Raw genomic sequence first — 22136 nt, 5'->3', positions numbered from 1 at the left:
GTTGTTGTTGTTGTTGTTGTTGTTTTCGGGGGGGGGGGGGGTAGGAATGCACTGTATAGACGGGGGGCAGCATGCCGAAAAAGTTTGAGAACCACCGGTCTAGGCCTAGTCCGACACACACACAAACACACACACAGAAACAAACACACACACACACACACACACAAACACACAAAATAAATAAATAAATAAATGGAAATTGAATAAATACTTTATATTTGGTTATATTGTGTTCAGTGATCATTGGTGTGTGTGGGTGGGGGGGTTGGGGGTTTTTAGATGTCACTTCTGATGATATCATTGTCTAACAGTTAAAGCTGTATTCTCCTTTTGAGTCCTGCGCATGCGCAGTTCACGGAAACAGTTTGAAGCTCATATTGGGGAAGTCCGATACGCTCATAGCGCGTGAAGATCAGCTCACAACACGTGTGTTATACGTGGGTCAATATTCATATTAATCTGTCTGGAGTTTATATGATAAAGGATGATGAAGATGAGGAAGATGATGGCTGCAGTGTGTTTGTGTTTGACACTTTGTGTCTTCGCGCCTGCTTTGGGAGGTGAGTGTCCGGAAACAGAAAGTAAACCGAAAGTACTTTATAAAATCATTATAACAGAACAAAAAGACACAGAGATATAAAATATTATTCTAAATACATGGCAGAATGTTTGCAGTTATAAGTCTAATCAAACTTTAACATTTAACACAATAGTAATATTTATATGTTAGAGTTTTACAGTTTTACAGTATTTGGAGTATTTGAGTATTCGACACGTTTTGCTGTAATAGCAGACACATGTGAGCTCCATGTGCTTTACTTTACCACGTGTTCATGTAAAACCTGATGATTCTTTTAGATCAAATCCATCCGACTGAAGTCTGATCATGAAAATCAGATTTTTCATACAAAGCAATTAATATGGAAAAGATCTCAGACAGGGAGCTAGAACTAGTGCAGAATATTGGATATTACATTAGATACTGAATATTAATCACATTATATATAATTAATTAACATCATAAAATTAAACATATTGAACATCTATTTTTTTGGTTTATATATATATATTATAAGTCAAGTTAAGTCAAATTGACTCTGCTGATAATTGCATTTTTTTTATTTCTATTTGTTTCTCTTTATTTATTGCATATATTAAATGCTGCTACTAAAACTGGTGTATAAACTTAAAGCATCACTACAATACTCTCAGTGGTCACTTTATGAGGAACTTCTGTCATCATACAGGTCCAGCATTTCAGCAGATGTTCACAACAAACATCAAAGTCTGATCTCTGTGACTGGTATCAGATGGTTTTATTATGACTGAGTTGAGTTTACACAGTTTAGTTTTTACTAATAAAGTGGTTGGTGAGTGAACTTTTGAGTGTGATTGTGGTTTTGGGTTCCTGTTTGTAAGAGTTCTACATGCTCATGAAAACACAGTGTGTTCACAGTAGCGAGGGTGTTTCCTGTGTCCTGTGTCGGCTGTGCAAAAGATTTACGGTTTACTGCACATTTTTTTGTACCCATTTTCCCATAATAAGTGATGCATGTAAATGAATTTAAACAAATCATCTTCACCCTGCGTTAGAAACAAAGAAATCAAATAAAAACAAAAAAACAAAAATGATTAAATGTAATCATTTAATAGAATTATGGTACTTAATGATTTGTCCAAAGTAAAGAAAACATTTCCAGTGTAGGAATCACATTAGATCAGAATAAACCAGCCTCGAGCCAACAAGTCTACTGAACCCTGAGTCTCAAACAGAACTGCTAGAGAATGGTTGAGTTTGTCAGTTCAGTCAGATTCTCAGTTACAGAGAATAACAAGTAACATTATTTCTTTTTATTACTTCTTTTTGGGTCGTCTTTTTTCTATTTTTGTTTATTTTCAGCCTGAATATTTCAGTGGCATTTTTGGTGTTGAATGTAAGTCAAACTTACACTGAAAGGGTTCATCTCACATTCAGCACAGATTATATTTGTAGTAATGGAGGAAGCTGCACTGAGATCAGGGAGAGAGGCAGGGCTGTGTCTGTTAATATCCGACAGGTTAAACACCAGTGTACAATGCTTGTGTTGTTTCAGTGTTTTCTTAAAAAATAATAATAAAGAAATAGAGGAGATCAGGAAGAGGCAAAAACTTTTTAACAGTGCTGTAGATCAGTCGCTCTGCCATACATTCATATGGAATTTACATTTACATTTACAGCATTTAGCAGAAGCCCTTATCCAGAGCGACGTACATAAGTGATTAAATCGCTAACATTGAATACATTAATGGCGGTTCACTAGGTTACATACTGAAGATACCATGAGTTTAAAACAGTTGTTCAAAGTTACAATGAAAAAGTGTCAAAGGTTTTTTTTTTTGTTTGGTTTTTTTTTGAAAAAAAAAAAGTGTTTCCTGAATAAGTAGGTCTTCAACCGCCGTTTGAAAATAGCCAGTGACTCAGCTGTCCGGACCTCTAGGGGAAGTTCATTCCACCACCTTGGTGACAGAACAGAGAATCGTCTTGTAGTAAACTTGCCTCTTACCCTGAGAGATGGTGGGACCAGTCGAGCAGTGCTGGTAGATCTGAGGGTGTGCTGTGCAGTGTAAAGGAGTGATGAGGGCTTTGAGGTAAGAGGGAGATGGTCCATTTTTGGCTTTGTAGGCCAGCATCAGTGTTTTGAATCTGATGCATGCAGCAGCAGGGGGGTGTGGAGAACGTTGGCAGGTTGAACACAAGCCGTGCAGCTGCATTTTGGATCATTTGCAGAGGACGAATTGCGTTCATAGGAAGACCTGCCAGGAGTGTGTTACAGTAATCCAGTCTAGAAATGACAAGAGACTGAACAAGTACCTGAGCAGTCTGTGTGGGGGAAAATGGGCGAATGCTTCTAATGTTGTAGAGAAGAAACCGACATGAGCAAGTCACATTAGCAACCTGAGAGGAAAAGGACAGTTGATTGTCCATTGTTACCCCAAGGTTGTGAGCTGTGGTTGAAGGGGAGATCAGATTGTTGTGCAGGGATACAGCAAGGTCATGACTGGGGATGAATCACCTGATGATCAGCAGTTCAGTTTTCTAGGATTGAGCTTTAACTGATGAGCAGTCATCCATGATGATATTTCTGCCAGACATGTTGAGATCCGATCAGGAGCTGTGGTATCTGAGGGTGGGAAAGAGAAGATAAGTTGTGTATCATCAGCATAGCAGTGGTAAGAGAACCCATGTGATGAAATAACTTCACCAGGAGAGTGAGTATACAGGGAGAAAAGAAGAGGACTGCGACCTGTGGGACACCAGTGGAGAGTCTGCGTGGAGCAGATGTCACTCCCCTCCATGTTACCTGATATGCAAATCCCAAGACTCCTGAGGGTGGATAAGAGAGTCTTGTGGTTGACCGTATCAAACGCTGCTGAAAGGTCAATGAGGATAAGGACGGATGACAGTTTGGGTGATGTAGCAAAATGTAGTTTCTCGGAGACATCCAAAAGGGCTGGAAGGGCTGGAATGAGCTGCTTCAGACGTGCTGGCAATAACACTCATCCTCCAATTAAGTGTATCCTCACAAACTGCATCTCAGTGTGGTATAGCAGCTGCACAGCTTCAGACCGTAAAGCCCTTCAAAGGGTCGTAAAAACCGCCCAACAAGTCATTGGTACTAAACTACCCACCTTAGAGGACATTTTCAAAAAACGCTGTTTGCAAAGGGTGAGGGGCATCATCAAAGATCCATCTCACCCCAACCACGGACTGTTTACACTTTTCCCATCGGGCAGACGCTACCGTTGTCTCAGAGCCAGAACAAACAGACTGAAAATTAGCTTCTTTCCCGTGGCTGTTTCTGCACTGAACAGCTGATATGGTGTTAATAATAACTTTTACTTCTTTTTTTTTGCAATATTTTGCACCACTTTAAAATCATGCATCCTTGCACCACCCAAAAACTGTCATTACACTTCTGTGTGTCCATCCATATTTATTCTGTTTATTCTGTATATATATATATATATATATATATATATATATATATATATATATATATATATATATATATATATATATATATGCATAATGACATTCCTTTTGTACAGCTATATCTGTCATACCACTTCATACTGTATCATACTTATATAAACACCACACTATATAAACCCTTATTCAGTTACATGTACATATTACTGCACCTTCTGTATAACCTCGTGCCCTTATTTATTACACTGCCACTTGTAAATAAGCCGTCTATGCACTTCTGGTTAGATGCTAACTGCATTTCAGTGGCTCTGTACATGTACCTTGCACAATGACAATAAAGTTGAATCTAATCTAATCTAATCTAATCTAAAACCAGACTGTTGGGATCTTGGAGGTTGTTCTATGACAGATAGACAGACAGTTGATTATAGACAATGTGTTCAAGAATATTTGAAAAAAAAACAAGAGAAGTGATACCGGTCTGTAGTTACTGATGTCTGATGGATCCAGAGCAGGTTTCTTTAGGTTGGGAATAACCCTTGGTCTCTCCACCGATTATTGACAAGACACGCCCGTTTATGCTCATCGGCTATACGTTTGTTTTGTTAGTCGCCCGACTCTTTTTCTGAAGCATTTTTAAAACATTGTGCACTCCACCTTTAATGTAGAACATCTAAACCTACTTGCATTGTACTTCAATAACTTTCTATTCCCTCTCCTCCAGGTGAACACTCTCTGTTTTACACCTACACGGCTCTGTCTAAACCTCTCAATCTGACTGGAATCTATGAGTTCACCGCACTGGGCATGCTCGATGACCGAGAACTCGACTACTACAGCAGTGAGACTCAGGTTAAGGTTCCTAAACAAGACTGGATGAAGGAGAAGATGGAAAAGGATTACTGGGATAAAGGAACTCAGTCCCGTAAGAGCAAAGAGCAGTGGTTTAAGGTCAACGTGGACATCCTGATGGAGCGAATGAGACACAATAAGTCTGGTTAGTTCAGTTTTATTCATCATTACTCATTAAATGTCAGATGTCATTTCTTTATGATTCTTAATGTCACACAGTTCTTATCTTTACTGCACTGTCTCCATTTCAGACCTTCATGTTCTTCAGTGGAGACATGGCTGTGTGGTTGAAGCTGAAAACGGAAACAGTAAATTTGTGAGAGGAATTGATGAGTACAGCTACGACGGCACTGAGTTCCTCTCCTTTGATGATGAAAACTCGAGGTGGATCGCTCCAGTTCAGGCTGCTGAGCCGACCAAAAGGAAATGGGATGAAGTCTCCATCCTTAACACATACACCAAGAGCTACCTGGAGAAAGAATGTGTGGAATGGCTCACCAAGTTCATGGACTATGGACAAGAAGAACTGAGTAAATTTTGTGAGTATCCAGGAGTTTTTTCTTGAGTCACATTCATCTTGATAAATTAAGAAGGAAAATGAACTTTATATCTTCTTCCAGCTCCCCCAGAGGTGCATCTACTTACAAAGAGATCAGTGACTGACAGCAAAAAGCTGACCTTGACCTGCCTGGCCACAGGTTTCTACCCTCCAGATGTGGAGATGCAGGTGAGAAAGTCCACAACTTCCCTGCCTGAACATCTGGTAGCATCTTCAGGAGTCAGACCCAATGGTGATGGCACATACCAGCTGAGGAAGAGTGTGGAGATCCTGGAGGATGAAAAACCACTGTACACTTGTTATGTGAACCACATCACTCTGAAGAATCCTATAATTGTAGGTGAAGGTAAGTGGAGCATCGTTACTGAGCCGAGTTATTCTACTTACAGCCCGTATCAATAAAAACACAGTGGTGTAAAGAAAGACAAATGAATGTGAAAATGTAAAAGGTCTGATCTCTTACATTGCTCTTATTCTTATTGTTGCAAGGACAAGATTGCTTTGACTGCTCCGTAGCTTCGAGTGTTAGCATTGGAGCAGTGATTGGAGTTCTGTTGGTGCTGGTTGGGGTTGCTTGTGTCATCTATATTCTTTATTCCAAGAAATATATTGGTGAGTATTGCTGCTCTAACTCTGGAATATCTCACCTGACATCAATACATTTAATCTCTTCTCTTCCTCATGTACTTTAGTCTGTCCAGCTTTCTTGAACATAACAACAAAGGAACAACAAGCTGTGAATGGAAATGTGGCATATGTTCCAGCTCCTGCAGGTATGTGGACATTGTGTAATGATTCTGTTTGGATATAAACAAGCAGCTGGTAAGTATACGAGCTGTCCCACTGGTCCTGTTCCTGTATTCTGCACGATGATAAATAAAGTTAAATCTATTCTAATCAAGTCTTATCTAATAAGAAGCACGAGAACAGAAAATTGTGTTCTACATTTTAAAACTCAACAGAGGAAGTATGGTGTATTTTATTACTTACATGTGTGTACACCTGTGTGTATTTACAGCTGATCTGGATGCGACGGGACATGCGAATGGACATGAGAAAGAATGTGCGAATGGACACAAGAATGGCATCAACTAGGGTTGTAATGCATTAATATTTTAAAGCTGAATGTGTTGATGGTGAAGTCTTCAGGACAGAAGAGTTTACTCTTTGTAGTTTATTAGTAACATGACAGGAGGGGGTTTTATTTAGTGGGTTTGTCACCTGAAGTTAAAAATACAAAAGGGGGTGCTGTTGAGCAGCCAATGATGTAAGATGTGTGATTTGAGACTCCTGCAGAGTTTATGGTAGAAATTTAGATTATCTTTTCGATATATTTACCCTTAGGATATTTTGTTAAAGCCTTTTTTCACCACTTGGACATATTATCATGGCTGGTAAAACATCTAAAACCCGTGCCACCACAACCCAACAATAGAGGCCTGCTACACAGGTAGCAACCCCAGACCCTGGGACTCCTTCTTCACCCCCCAGCGCCACCTCTTCTCCCAGGGAAGTCGCCCAGCTATTTGATGCGGAGTCCCTGAAGCGAGAATTGCTAAGCTCGTTAAAGCAATACATTGCTGAGATTTTTAAAACCGAACTTCGAGCAGCGCTGGTTGATGATTTGACCACAATTAGAGATGACCTACAGTCAGTAAAAACATAGCTGGTGAATGATAAGGCTGCTTTAGATGCAGAGTTGGCTGCACTTAGAGGTACAGTGGGAGAAATGAAAACAAACTCGCACATTTAACTGCAGAGTTTGTTTCGTTGCATAATAAGTGTGAGGATCTCGAATCTCGGTCATGACGGAATAACATTAGAATAGTCTGGATTCCTGACGATTAACACTACTGTTGTCTCTACACTGCTTAAAGAAGCTTTTAAACTGGATGAAACACCACTGTTAGACCGAGCACATAGAACCTCTCATCCGAAGCCCAAACGCGGAAGTGAACGGTCATTGCCATGTTTCATTATTATAGCAACTGTGAGAATGTCCTACGGCGTGCAAGAGATAGTCGACAGGATGCTGTGGGAGAAATAAAGATGTCCGTTCTTTTGATTGGTTCATTTAGAGCAATCACAAGACTCATTATAAAAGATTTTGCATATTTATTTCCCTAAAATGTTTCTATTTGTTTTTCACTATATCACATTCATTGGAGAATGAATGCACATGCGCAGTTCACAGCTTGTATAGGGGACGCTCATACTGTAGCACCTGTGCGTGAAGATCAGGCCACAACACGCGTGTTATACGTGGTTTAATATTCATATTAATCTATCTGACGTTTATATGATAAAGGATGAGGAAGATGATGGCTGCAGTGTGTGTGTGTGTGACATTTTGTGTCCTCGCGCCTGCTTTGGGAGGTGAGTTTCCGGGAACTGAACGACGGTTATGTTTTCCGTTATGTTTGTTTACTGAAAATAACCTTCTGCTTTTAGACTTTATTTTATATTATATTGTGTCTGGGGTCTGTAGAATTTGGTCAATAATTGTTATATGTTAGAGTTTTACAGTATTTGGAGTAGGGGCGATTTTAGCCCTTTTTTATGGCGTCTCCAGCCTCCTGTGTGTGATCTCAGCCATTATAAGGTAAAACTATAAGGATAATTTTTACTTTCAAAAATTAAAATGCAGGACATGTCGTCGGTTGGAAAGAAAATTATTTATCAGTTTGATCCAAGAGCGAATTTTTACACGTTGCTTTTACGTACGTGCGTTGTAGTCTTTTAAAAGTGCGTCATCAGTTGTCTGTTTTATCCGAACGGAGAAGCACAAGGACGCGCAGCGTGCACGCGCAGTCAGAGCTGGACGCGTTTATCTATAACAGAGGTATTCAACTAAGCGTAAGAGAAAATTTCTTGAAGCAAAGCTCCGGAAGATCATAATGTCCAACTAGTTAGTGTGATTATATATTTAAGTCGCCTAGTAGTTGTATCAACATCTGCAAGCAATCAATACATGATTCAATACTTCCATCAAGTTCAATTCAAAAACGTTTTGACAATATTTATTGTCTCGTAACATAGAACTGAACATATGTATGATTGTAGATATGTATAAAGTTCTCTCATTAAATAAATAAAAGTAGGGCTACATTTCATAGTAAGAGAAAATAAATAAAATGTGAAAATTGTGTATGTTTAAATAAAGTGCTTAACTTTCCCTTTTATATCTCAGTGAGAGAACTGAGCTCTAGCTTGGTTAGGGTTAAACCTGGGTTAGGGTTAAACCTGGGTTAGGGTTAAACCTGGGTTAGGGTTAGGGTTAAACCTGGGTTAGGGTTAAACCTGGGCTTGGGTTAGGGTTAAACCTGGGCTTGGGTTAGGGTTAAACCTGGGCTTGGGTTAGGGTTAAACCTGGGCTTGGGTTAGGGTTAAACCTGGGCTTGGGTTAGGGTTAAACCTGGGCTTGGGTTAGGGTTAAACCTGGAAAGGGTTAGGTTTAAACCTGGGCTTGGGTTAGGGTTAAACCTGGAAAGGGTTAGGCTTAAACCTGGGATTGAATGGAGTCAGGACCGCTCTCATACACATGTGGAGCTGCTCATTAGTGACCCTGGAACAGTATTTAGTTTGGATTATGTTCATTGTAGAGAAAGCTGCCTCACAGTTGTATGTAGAGCCAAACATGGTCAGGATGTATAGGGCTACTTTCCTCAGACCTGAAAGGGATCAGGGACCCTGTCTTCAGATTTGACTCGACTGTTTCTCTCCCTTTCTCCGTCTCACTCGTCTGTTTCTCTCCCTTTCTCCGTCTCACTCGTCTGCTTTTCTCCCTTTGTTTTCTACATGTATCGCGATCTTTCTTCCATGTGTAACTTTACCCTAATTCTCTCTCATCTGTCTTGCACTGTTAAGTCGCACTGTTTACTTCAGGAATGCACAGACTTGATTGGCTGAGTGGTATCATGTGCGATGGCTTAACACGCATGCAATTGGTCTGTGCGTTTCAACTGCGCCGGTTAAGATGGCTGTACTGGTTAAAATAGAAGCGCCCCGTCAAGTTTTAAATCATAACTTTTTGTTTTGGCTTTAAGTCCGGGTCCGTATTGGACAGCTTCTGGGTCCGGACCCAGACCGCAGTCCGCCTGTTAGTGATCTATAACATTTGTTATGTCCAAAGATGTATATTTTGTCTTGTCCTGTGGTTGTTGTGTTGTCTCCTGTGGCTCCTCCCATTGTCTGCTCTCAGGTCACCTAATTGCTTCCTCCTAGCACCTGTTTACCAACCGGAGGGAAAGGAGTTTAAAAGCAGAGCAGAAGGCTCAGACGGCAAGACCTTTTTCTCCAAGAGCATGATCCGTGTCCTGCCCGGCGTGCTGTATTGAATTCCATGTTGTGCTTGCTATCCAATGTTATAGTGATCAGTGACCTTGGTGCTGATTGTTCATTTTGTTATCTCTCGTAATTTCGGGAACGGTAGGGAGGTGGGTGCCCATTTTATTTTGTGAATCCTTGTTTTCTCCTGTTTTGTGTTAGTTACGGAGTGAGTTCAGGTATCTGTTTATTTATTTTACTTTTGTGTTCTAGATTATCAAGATTTTCACTCCCCTGGCAGTGAACATTTGTTTGTTATTTTGGTTTTGCCCCCTTCTGAGATTTTGTTCCCTGTTATATCCAGATGCTTAAATAAACCTTTAAATTTGATACGGAATGTTGTTGGTGTGGTGCTGTGGCAGGGTCTGGGTTATGCTCTTTCCTCTTTATAATGTGTTCGGTCCTAAATTCCCTAGAAATGCGAGATACGTGCGGGATGTAACACATTAATCGGAGTAAAGCTGCAAAGACGGTCATAGAAGGTATTTTATAAAAATTAACTGCGAAGAATTTTCACAAATCCAGGGAATTTGGCACTCATTAGGTTGTACAATGTTCTGCTATTTCTGTACAAATTGTTTGCAATGTTGTTTTTTTGTTTCTGTTTCTCCCACAAAAGCATGTTTTTCAAATGAAAACGTATTACTATAAACCCACCCTAGTGGTTTTCATTATTTAATTAGAGACATTTCTTTTAAAATGTATGTATTGTGAGGATGTATTTTATATCATCCCACAAGTAAAAGTTTGTTGGAGGTACAGTTATAAAAAGTTGTACTACTACTACTGCATGTTTCTGCTATAGTAGTGAACTTAATGTACACAGGTGTGTGTGTGGCTGTAGTGTATATATACAGTACTGTGGTGATATTTAAAATAAATCAGTTATACCAGTGAAATTTCACTATTCTTATTACCAGAGTTGTCGCACAAACAAATTATTAATCAAACAATCCATTCAATGCTAAATAAAAATAACATTTATTGATTTGGTCTTTCTTAGTTAAGACAGTTTAATTGTTCCTAATAAAGTGGTTGGTGAGTGAATTTGCAAGTGCTATTGTGGTTATGGGTGCATGTTTGTAAGAGTTCTACATGCTCATGAAACCGCAGTGTGTTCACAGTAGCGAGAGTGTAACCTGTGTCAGCTGTGCCAAAGATTTCCGTTTTTAAGTAATTATACTAACGTACTCGTACCTTAATGACACGTTTTCGGATTGCGCAGGAAACCCTTCCACAATCCCACTAAGAGATGTGTCCTAGTTTGCACAGGTTAGTGTTGAAAACACAAGATCAACTATCAAAGTTGGTCTTACCTTGAACGCAGGTGTCCTTCAATGTCCCTCTGTCTTCTAACAAAGGCTCCTCTTTAAGTTCTTAAGTTCTACATAATCTATTGTTTGAATTTTTAAATGAAGGAGGCAGACTTGGACCTTTTTGTCTTTTTCAGGATCCTCACAATGGGAGGCCTTGTGTTTATTAAAAGTAGTGTAATACAAATAGGTGTGTGTAATATATGTGAAATACAAAGAAAAAATTACAAATAAAAACTCCTTCAAAAAACTAAACGGTACTGGAATACAGTATTTTCCGCACCATAAGGCGCACCGGATTATAAGGCGCAGTCTCAATTACGGGGTCTATTTCTGTACTTGACCCATACATGAGGTGCACCGTATTATAAGGCGCATGCTAAAACATACGGTCTACAAAAAAGGTAACAGAAGCAAAACAGTGAGTTTATTTGAACTTTATTCTACTATTTAACACACACACATTTTTTAATCAGTCTTCTCCCACAAATCCATCAATGTATTATGAATTACGTCCCTGTGTCAGCGGGAAATGGTCCGGCAGTCAATCAAGCAGAGCGCTTACCAAAGTCACACAGATTTTTGGAACTCAGTGCGCACATAAGGCACACCGGATTATTAGGCGCATGGCTGATTTATGAGAAAATGTAAGGCTTTTAGGTGCGCCTTATAGTGCGGAAAATACTGTAAGTAAAAGTTATTAAGATGCAAAGATTATAACAAACTAAGAAACACTCTCCAAGTGTAAACTTGTGTTTGTTCTATGATGAACCTAAAGTATAACATGCACTGAGGCACTGAGGCTGTCTACAATAGAATGCACACACAATGTGATTCAAGACGGGTGTTTATACATTCTGTGTCATTTCTGTTGCCAGTTGGATTTGGCTGTCAGGTTTGGTCGGCTTTGTGCCTTTTAGTCGGCCACCATCTTATCTGACGATCATTTCTAGTTCTCCCAAACATATCTCGCCAGCGACTTGTGTGCTACTAATGTCTTTTTCTTTCTCTATTCTCACGGTTAACACTTTTATTTATGGTTGCAGTTAACTTACTGCAACTTGTCAGGCTGTGATTATATATGACCGAAGCTTTCTCTCGCCATTGAATTCGACAGCAAGCTATAAAACACTGCACATGCAGATTACTCCCAGCGAATACACATTAGGCTTCACTTCAACAGCATTCATTAAAACACTTTGTGTGCAGATACTCCCAGTAGGCTTCATAAGCTTTCACTACAAGAAACAGCTTTTCATCTAAGTTTACAGTAAAAATAAGCAATATTAATCTAATAAATTCTATTACAGGAGAATACATTAGGGTAGTTGACAAATGACCAAGAAACTTTTTTCTTTTTTTGGAAAGCATAACTTTTTAAGAAAAAATACATATATTTGTGGAGTATGAAAACTGCAGTTTCAGAAAATAGTACTGGTCACTCATTTTTTCAATGACTTCACATATTTTTTTTCACATTTTCACTCAACAATACTGTAAATGTGTCCTATGGTGTGACATTTAAAAAGTACTAAGAAATTATATGTTCACATTATTAAAACATTATTTTCTTAAAGTGATATTTATTTTACATGAAAGTACTAATTAGAATCATTTTCACCATGAATAGATGAATGGTGTCACACCAAAGGACAAAAAAACTTAACAACTTCAGTGGTCTTAAAACATAGTTAAATATTTAAACAATTCTGAGAGAAATACTTACCACGTGCACTTCTCATGACCTTGAGTGGGGTCTTTCAATTAAATGTAGTTGTCCATGATATTGCCCAAATTAAAATTAGGTTTTTGCATAACACCAAAGGACATTTTTTTCTGTGACAAACTTTATGAAATTCCTACACTTTTAGAAATGTATGTATATGAAAAGTGATGGCCACTTAGTGAAATAGACACTTGCACAATTATGCCAGGAGTGTTCATTAAGATTTTTAAACATCATTTTCTTTATTTATAAAATGTAATATTTATGAAATAATGTTGTCTACCGTCACCCCATAGGACAATTTTGAGATTTGGCTCAAAGTTCTAAAAAAAACTAACAATAACTTGGGTATTACAACAACAAATTCATATAAAACAAGAAAATGTTTAACCATTTACAGTATTCTAAATTATGAAAATGTGAAATAAATTATGTTTTATCTTCTGTGACAGTGAAAAAGCCATGTCACGTCAACTACCCATTATTGTAAGTAAAAGAAAAGCAATTCAGAATTCTCTTGAATGTCTGAAAATAAAACATAACACATAATGCATTATAATCTTTTCTTTTGGAATCTTCTTCCAGCTGTCTAGGTACAGCATCTGATCCCTCTGTGTCTTCTTCTAAACACTCATTCAAACATTTCAACTCTTCAACCAACTCTTCAACCTTTTGTATTTTTACATAAATGTTCCTTTGTTTATTCACCTTATGTTTCTCTTTTATTTCCCTATTTCTCCTTCTCTTTGTATTATCTATGTCCGTCTGTCTACTGATGGATAAGTCAATAATTGGTCGTGGTGTACCTTTATATTTATCATTGTATTAGGAGAACCAGTAATCGGTATGTAGACTCCTGTAACTCCATCTCATACATGCCAGTGTCTGATAATATCCCGTACATGCCGCTGGCTCACAACAGTTTACTGCCCACTTTTTTGTACACATTTTCCCATAATAAGTGATGCATGTAAATGTATTTAAACAAATCATCTTCACCCTGCGTTAGAAACAAAGACATCAAATAAACACAAATCAAAACAAAAATGATTAAATGTAATAAAAAATGTGAACAGATTCACTTTGTTCCAGAGTGAAAATGTTATTAGTAATAAAATAGTATGGGACTTTGAGTGAAGTTATCAGCTGATAGAATTATGGTACTTAATCATTTGTCCAAAGTAAAGAAAACATTTCCAGTGTAGGAATTACATTAGATCAGAATAAACCAGCCTCGAGCCAACAAGTCTACTGAACCCTGAGTCTCAAACAGAACTGCTAGAGAACGGTTGAGTTTGTCAGTTCAGTCAGATTCTCAGTTACAGAGAATAACAAGTAACATTATTTCTTTTTATTACTTCTTTTTGGGTCGTCTTTTTTCTATTTTTGTTTATTTTCAGCCTGAATATTTCAGTGGCATTTTTGGTGTTGAATGTAAGTCAAACTTACACTGAAAGGGTTCATCTCACATTCAGCACAGATTATATTTGTAGTAATGGAGGAAGCTGCACTGAGATCAGGGAGAGAGGCAGGGCTGTGTCTGTTAATATCCAACAGGTTAAACACCAGTGTACAATGCTTGTGTTGTTTCAGTGTTTTCTTAAAAAATAATAATAAAGAAATAGAGGAGATCAGGAAGAGGCAAAAACTTTTTAACAGCGCTGTAGATCAGTCGCTCTGCCATACATTCATATGGAATTTACATTTTCAGCATTTGGCAGACGCCCTTATCCAGAGCGATGTACATAAATAGGTGCTTAAATATCTAACATTGTATACATTAATGCTGGTTCACTAGTTTACATACTTAAGATACCATGAGCTTAAAACATTGTTCAGAGCTACAATGAAACTTTTTTTTTTATAAATGCAAAAGAAGTGCTAGTTGAAGTGTTTCCTGAATATGGAGGTCTTCAACCGCTGCTTGAAAATAGCCAGTGTCTCAGCTGTCTGGACCTCTGGACCTCTCCACCTTGGTGCCAGAACAGAGAAGAGTCTTATAGTAAACTTGCTTCTTACTCTGAGAGATGGTGGAACCAGTCGAGCAGTGCTGGTAGATCGGAGGTAGCGGGGTGCAGTGCGAGGAGCGACGAGGGCTTTGAGGTAAGAGGGAGCTGGTCCATTTTTGGCTTTGTAGGCCAGCATCAGTGTTTTATATCTGATGCTTGCAGCTACCGGAAGCCAGTGGAGGGATCGCAGCAGCGGGGTGGTGTGTGAGAACTTTGGCAGGTTGAAAACAAGCCATGCAGCTGCATTTTGGATCATTTGCAGAGGAGGAATTGTGTTCATATGTAGACCTGCCAGCAGTGCATTGCAGTAATCCAGTCTAGAAGTGACAAGAGACTGAACAAGTACCTGAGCAGCCTCTATGGACAAAAATGGCTGAATCCTTCTAATGTTGTAGAGAAGAAAGGACATGAGAGAGTCACATTAGCAACATGAGAGGAAAAGGACAGTTGATTGTCCATGGTTACCCCAAGGTTGAGAGCTGTGGCTGAAGGGGAGATCAGATCGTTGTGCAGGGATACAGCAAGATCTTGCCTGTTTATGAATCACCTGGGATGAACAGCAGTTCAGTTTTGCTAGGATTGAGCTTTAACTGAAAAGCAGTCATCCATGATGATATTTCTGCCAGACATGCTTAGATCCGATCAGAAGCTGTGGTATCTGAGGGTGGGAAAGAGAAGATAAGTTGTGTATCATCAGCATAGCAGTGGTAAGAGAACCCATGTGAGGAAATAACTTCACCAGGAGAGTGAGTATACAGGGAGAAAAGAAGAGGACCAAGTACTGACCCTGTGGGACACCAGTGAAGAGTCTATTTGGAGCAGATTTCACTCCCCTCCATGTTACCTGATATGAGCGTCCTTCCAGGTAGGAAGCGAACCATTCCCAAGCTGATCCGCAAATCCCAAGACTCCTGAGGGTGGACAAGAGAGTCATGTGATTGACCGTATCAAACGCTGCTGAAAGGTCAAGGAGGATAAGGATGGATGACAGTTTGGCTGATCTAGCAGCATGTAGTTTCTCAGAGACATCCAAAAGTGCTGTCTCTGTAGAGTGAGCTGCTTTAAAGCCAGACTGGTTGGGGTCTTGGAGGTTGTTCTGTGAGAGATAGACAGACAGTTTATTATAGACAATGTGTTCAAGAATTTTTGAAAGAAATGAGAGAAGTGACACCTGTCTGTAGTTACTGATGTCTGATGGATCCAGAGCAGGTTTCTTTAGGATGGGAATAACCCTTGCTTTCTTGAAAGTAGTTGGTACCTGACCAGATGCTATGGATCTATTGATGATAGTGGTAATGAAGAGCAGAAGGTCTTGCGATATGGTCTGGAGCATAGTGGAAGAGAGTGGATCCAATGGGCAGGTGGTAGGGTTGGAAGACTGGATGAGTTGTAAAATCTCTTCTGCTGCCACAGTTGAGAAATGTGACAATTAAGGAGTGGAGATCCATAGTGTGAGATGTAAGTGCTGTCGAATGGTCCATGTTACGTTCTATTAGGAAGAAAAAGAAAGACTGCATTACTTAAGTGTTTCTAAATGATAGTTTGTACTAGTGTGTAAAAACATTGCCTATATAATATAATATAATAAAATATAATATAATATAATCACCACTTGATTTGGTGACTCTGTAATCCTGTGTAGAAATGAACAAATTGTCATAGCTTTCAGTTATTCAGTAATAACAATGATGACATTGTGTATGAACATTCATTAAAAAGTGCACTAGATGGACATCAGAAACATGACCAAAGACCGTCAGAATCCAGATGATATCCAGTGCACTTTAAAGGTGGGGTGCACGATGTTTGAAAGCCAGTGTTGACATTTGAAATCACCAAAACAAACACACCCCTAACCCATATGGGTATCACCCCTGTTTTGATAGCTTCGCCCCACACATACATACGTAACCCAGGCAACTATTATGGCAAAACCTGCTGGGGCAGCTGGCCGAGGGGATATTTTATAAATAAATGAACACAATGAGTAATACTATGGTAATACAAATGTGTTTTTGTAGTACTGTGTGTTGTACTGTGAAAGGTTTAGCTCATTTCACGCGGAAGACGACGTTCAACACCTAGAACCCAAGGCAGAGGTAACGGCAGGTATCTGCCATGTCAATGTTTCAATCGCTTTCGGCTAATGTCACACATGCACACTGAACACTCTCTCCACTGCATAATTGTCAAGTCATGCCCCTTTCTGCTCATTGGCTACACTAATGTAATATAGAACATCTAAACCTACTTGTATTGTATTTCAGCTGCATGTGAACAACATAAAGATAATAGAAGTAGGACATGATTTGGTCTCAAACAAAAGAGAAAGTTGGTAAGATAACTTTCTATTCCCTCTCCTCCAGGTGAACACTCTCTGTTTTACACCTACACGGCTCTGTCTAAACCTCTCAAGCTGCCTGGAATCTATGAGTTCACCGCACTGGGCATGCTCGATGACCGAGAACTCGACTACTACAGCAGTGAGACTCAGGTTAAGGTTCCTAAACAGGACTGGATGAAGGAGAAGATGGAAAAGGATTACTGGGATAAAGGAACTCAGTCCCGTAAGAGCAAAGAGCAGTGGTTTAAGGTCAACGTGGACATCCTGATGGAGCGAATGAGACACAATAAGTCTGGTTAGTTCAGTTTTATTCATCATTACACATTAAATGTCAGATGTCATTTCTTTATGATTCTTAATGTCACACAGTTCTTATCTTTACTGCACTGTCTCCATTTCAGACCTTCATGTTCTTCAGTGGAGACATGGCTGTGTGGTTGAAGGTGAAAACGGAAATAGTAAATATGTGAGAGGAATTGATGAGTACAGCTACGACGGCACTGAGTTCCTCTCGTTTGATGATGAAAACTCGAGGTGGATCGCTCCAGTTCAGGCTGCTGAGCCGACCAAAAGGAAATGGGATGACGTGTCCATCCTTAACACGTACACCAAGAGCTACCTGGAGAAAGAGTGTGTGGACTGGCTCACCAAGTTCATGGACTATGGACAAGATGAATTGAGTAAATTTTGTAAGTATCCAGGAGTTTTTTTCTTGAGTCACATTCATCTTGATAAATTAAGAAGGAAAATGAACTTTATATCTTCTTCCAGCTCCCCCAGAGGTGCATCTACTTACAAAGAGATCAGTGACTGACAGCAAAAAGCTGACCTTGACCTGCCTGGCCACAGGTTTCTACCCTCCAGATGTGGAGATGCGGGTAAGAAAGTCCACAACTTCCCTGCCTGAACATCTGGTAGTATCTTCAGGAGTCAGACCCAATGGTGATGGCACATACCAGCTGAGGAAGAGTGTGGAGATCCTGGAGGATGAAAAACCACTGTACACTTGTTATGTGAACCACATCACTCTGAAGAATCCTATAATTGTAGGTGAAGGTAAGTGGAGCATCGTTACTGAGCCGAGTTATTCTACTTACAGCCCGTATCAATAAAAACACAGTGGTGTAAAGAAAGACAAATGAATGTGAAAATGTAAAAGGTGTGATCTCTTACATTGCTCTTATTCTTATTGTTGCAAGGACATGATTGCTTTGACTGCTCCGTAGCTTCGAGTGTTAGCATTGGAGCAGTGATTGGAGTTCTGTTGGTGCTGGTTGGGGTTGCTTGTGTCATCTATATTCTTTATTCCAAGAAATATATTGGTGAGTATTGCTGCTCTAACTCTGGAATATCTCACCTGACATCAATACATTTAATCTCTTCTCTTCCTCATGTACTTTAATCTCTCCAGCTTTCTTGAACATAACAACAAATGAACAACAAGCTGTGAATAGAAATGTGGCATATGTTCCAGCTCCTGCAGGTATGTGGACATTGTGTAATGATTCTGTTTGGATAAAAACAAGCAGCTGGTAAGTATACGAGCTGCCCCACTTGTCCTGTTCATGTATTCTGCATGATGATAAATAAAGTTAAATCTATTCTAATCAAGTCTTATCTAATAAGAAGCACGAGAACAGAAAATTGTGTTCTACATTTTAAAACTCAACAGAGGAAGTATGGTTTATTTTATTACTTACGTGTGTGTGTGTACACCTGTGTGTATTTACAGCTGATCTGGAAGCGAATGGACATGCGAATGGACATGCGAATGGACATGCGAAAGAATGTGGGAATGGACACAAGAATGGCATCAACTAAGGTTAATATTTTAAAGCTGAATGTGTTCATGGTGAAGTCTTCAGGACAGAAGAGTTTACTCTTTGTAGTTTATTAGTAACATGACAGGAGGGGGTTTTATTTAGCGGGTTTGTCATTTGAAGTTAAAATAACAAAAAAATCTCAGCTTGTCATGTTCCTGAGCAACCATAATGCACCATGTCAGTAATTGCACTTATTTTAAATTCATTTATTTTTAATATTATTATTAATGAGTAGTAATAATAATTGATCAATCCTTCAGCCCCGTTTCCTGTTTATTACGTGATTTAATGTAATTGCATTTTAATGAAATTAATTTTCAGACTCCTTTAAATCTGGTCATGTTTGTGTCAGTAATGTTTCTTTTTCTTTACAGCACCATGAAGACAAGGATCTCAAGAACCAAATGACCACGAAAAAGTTTTTACCCTCATGTTGTCTTTTACATTTTAAATTTAATGTGGTAACAGAATTGGGTACGAATTTCAATGTTCATGCTTTTAAAAACAGTTGACAAACCTACATGTTTAGTAGGAAGACATCTAACCACAGCAGTGTTGTGCTAGGTACTAAGAAAAAGTAACTAGTTACAGTTACTAGTTACTTCATTCAAAAAGTAACTCAATTACTTTGATAACTTACACTAAAAAGTAATGCATTACTGTTAAAAATAACTTTTTAGTTACTTTTTTAAAGAAATAATGAGCATATTTCCACTAGGAGAAACTCGTCTCACTCTTGGCTCAAATCGCCGTTACTGCTGAAAATACTTGAATAAACGGAAACACACCTACAGTGCGGCATCTTCGTGTTTGCAGGTTGGCATCCACCAATCCTACAATGCGTCGCTGCTGTAAACGGGTTAGGCTGTAGGCTACACTTCAGCCTAAATGAATTAATTAAAAAAAGTAACGGACAAACGCACCGTATGGTAACGCTAACAGAGTTACTTTATTTAAAAATTAATGCCTTAGAGTATTAGTTAAAAGTTAAAAGTTAAATGCGTTACAGTAACGAGTTACTGCCCAACACTGAACCACAGATGATCAGCAGCTAAAGGATTCTGCATACACGAGTCTGGAGGTGTGAGCAAACGTGCTAAAAACCAAGCCCAGCTGATCATTATTTGGAGTTAATCAGAATAACTTCAGTAATGGAAAACATATTATAATGACTTTTATCCATTAGTTTGTGTGATTGGTTCACAAGACTCATTATAAAAGATTTTGCATATTTATTTCCCTAAAATGTTTCTATTTGTTTTTCACTATATCACATTCATTAGGGAAAAAGATCTACCATGATTTATAGAATCATGAAATTCACAGGAACATTTTACATATTTACATTTACATTCAGTGTTGTGCTAATTAATAAGAAATAGTTACTAGTTACTTGATTCAAAAAGTAACTCAATTACTTTGTTGACTACTTACACCTAAAAGTAATGCATTACTGTTAAAAATAACTTTTTAGTTACTTTTTTAAAGAACCCATTAATGCCATTTATGCATTAAGGCAGGGGTGTCAAACTCATTTTGGGCTGGGGGCCACATACAGCTTAATCTGATCTCAGGGGGCCACATACAGCTTAATCTGATCTCAAGGGGCCAGACCAGTAAACTCATAGCAAAATTACATGGAACTAACAATAACTCCACTTTTTTTCTTTGTATTAGTGCAAAGAAGAAGTAAATTATAAAAATCTTTATATTAAATGAATTTTCCTTTTACAAAAATATATTATGGACAACCTCAGTAGTGTGTGCAAACACTTTTATGCAGTTTAACATTTATTTAAGTTTATTATGCATAAAAACTGAACACAGTTATGGTATAATGGAATGGCGCAAAACATTTAGTCACAGGTTTGTGGAACTTAAACACTGTCCTACATGTTAAGATAAATCAAACATCAAAATATAGAAACTGTTTAGAATCCAATTTCCAATTCCAGGAAGCAATTCTGAATACATGAATTGACCCCACACACTTAAAATCTTAAGTGGCAGCTGTTTTAAAAAGAAAATCTTTGTAAAAATTGTTAATTCTGTCTCGAGTTCGCTAAAGACCTAAAATTTTACATCACACTGCAAATCAATTATTATGCTGGCTTTGTAGAAGTCAACATTCTGATTTCCATTATAAGCTTATTATTATTAGGGGTCAATCCCCGAAGGGGCGTAGACACCTAATGTTATTGTCGGTTTTCTTATTCTTATTATTCTTATTCTTCTTATTATTATTTTTCTTAGCAGACTTTTTTAGACTAAAATGCGGCCTAGGGCTTTCGAGCTACATGTACCAAATTTGGCTGTCGTAGACCCTGGTCTGAAGTTTGTTGCTCCTATTTTTCTAAGCGATCGGAATTCCGGCATTCCCAGTACGGAAGCTCAAAGTGGCCTTTTTTTTCCCATAGACTTCCATTATAAACTTGAGGTTTATTACTTAATGACTGAGGGAATCAGGCTTCTTCCAAAGCGGGCCCTTCTGCACCTCAGAGCCCTGTACCTGCGCCCTGAGGGCAGTGGGGCTAGATACTCATTTAGTGGATGTGTGGAATCCCGTTCTATTGAAATGGCAAAGCGTCCGATAGCTGTGTTATTGAGTTCTATAAGGTTGGGTGTAGGAAGACCTATAACTTTTGCAGCAATATTGGACACCTTTGTGAGTTTGACCATATTTTTAACAGAAAGCATGCCGAAAAAACAAGTTGAACAATACAGTAAAATTGACTGAATAATGCTTTGATAAAGTAGTAATAGTAAACGAAGACTGACATTAAGTCCTTTGAGTTTGGCTTTTTTTATTTATTGTTATTTATTGGAACATTTTAACAGCACTTTTTTTATTTCAGAGAGTATTGTTTTTAGTTATTTTGTTTCACATTTAAATATTATATTCAAGTTTTTGGTACTTAAAAATTGTATGGTTCAAGGTTCTTTATGCACTATGTATGTGTATGCTCCTGAAATAAAAATTCAGAAAGATGTGATGCATTGTTTTTGTTAATATACCTCATATACAGTCTCTTTAAGGGTATGATAAAGTATCTTAATTAAGCAAACAAAAATCACAATTTAAACAATGAATCGCAATAGCTACAGAATCGCAATATGTATTGAATCGGCACAAAAGTATTGGGATAGTATTGAATCGCCAGATTAGTGAATCGTCCCAGCCCTACAATTCACACGGTGCAGATGGGAGGGAGAA

General features: G+C 38.5%; 1 protein-coding gene across 10 annotated transcripts; it reads left to right on the top strand.

Moving 5' to 3' along the window:
* Positions 1-367: 367 nt before the first annotated feature.
* LOC113656359 (major histocompatibility complex class I-related gene protein-like) lies at positions 368-21910 on the top strand. Of its 10 annotated transcripts, none has more exons than XM_047819486.1 (9): positions 467-502; positions 7700-7757; positions 17122-17394; positions 17501-17788; positions 17871-18155; positions 18326-18421; positions 18511-18582; positions 18832-18921; positions 19297-21910. In XM_047819486.1, exons 1-8 carry the CDS (start codon positions 485-487, stop codon positions 18918-18920), a joined length of 1179 nt encoding a protein of 392 aa, XP_047675442.1. In that variant the 5' UTR covers positions 467-484; the 3' UTR covers position 18921; positions 19297-21910. The 10 variants fall into 10 exon arrangements, 6 of the variants coding, with proteins under 6 accessions (XP_047675441.1, XP_047675440.1, XP_047675442.1 ...); XM_027167600.2 differs by having other exon boundaries at positions 18305-18421; XM_047819483.1 differs by having other exon boundaries at positions 18299-18421.
* Positions 21911-22136: the final 226 nt, after the last annotated feature.

This window comes from Tachysurus fulvidraco, chromosome 10 (assembly GCF_022655615.1).
Source record: "Tachysurus fulvidraco isolate hzauxx_2018 chromosome 10, HZAU_PFXX_2.0, whole genome shotgun sequence".
NCBI lineage: Eukaryota > Metazoa > Chordata > Actinopteri > Siluriformes > Bagridae > Tachysurus > Tachysurus fulvidraco.
Note: the sequence above shows the minus strand (reverse complement) of the source record. Positions and strands in the feature narration are given on the sequence as shown.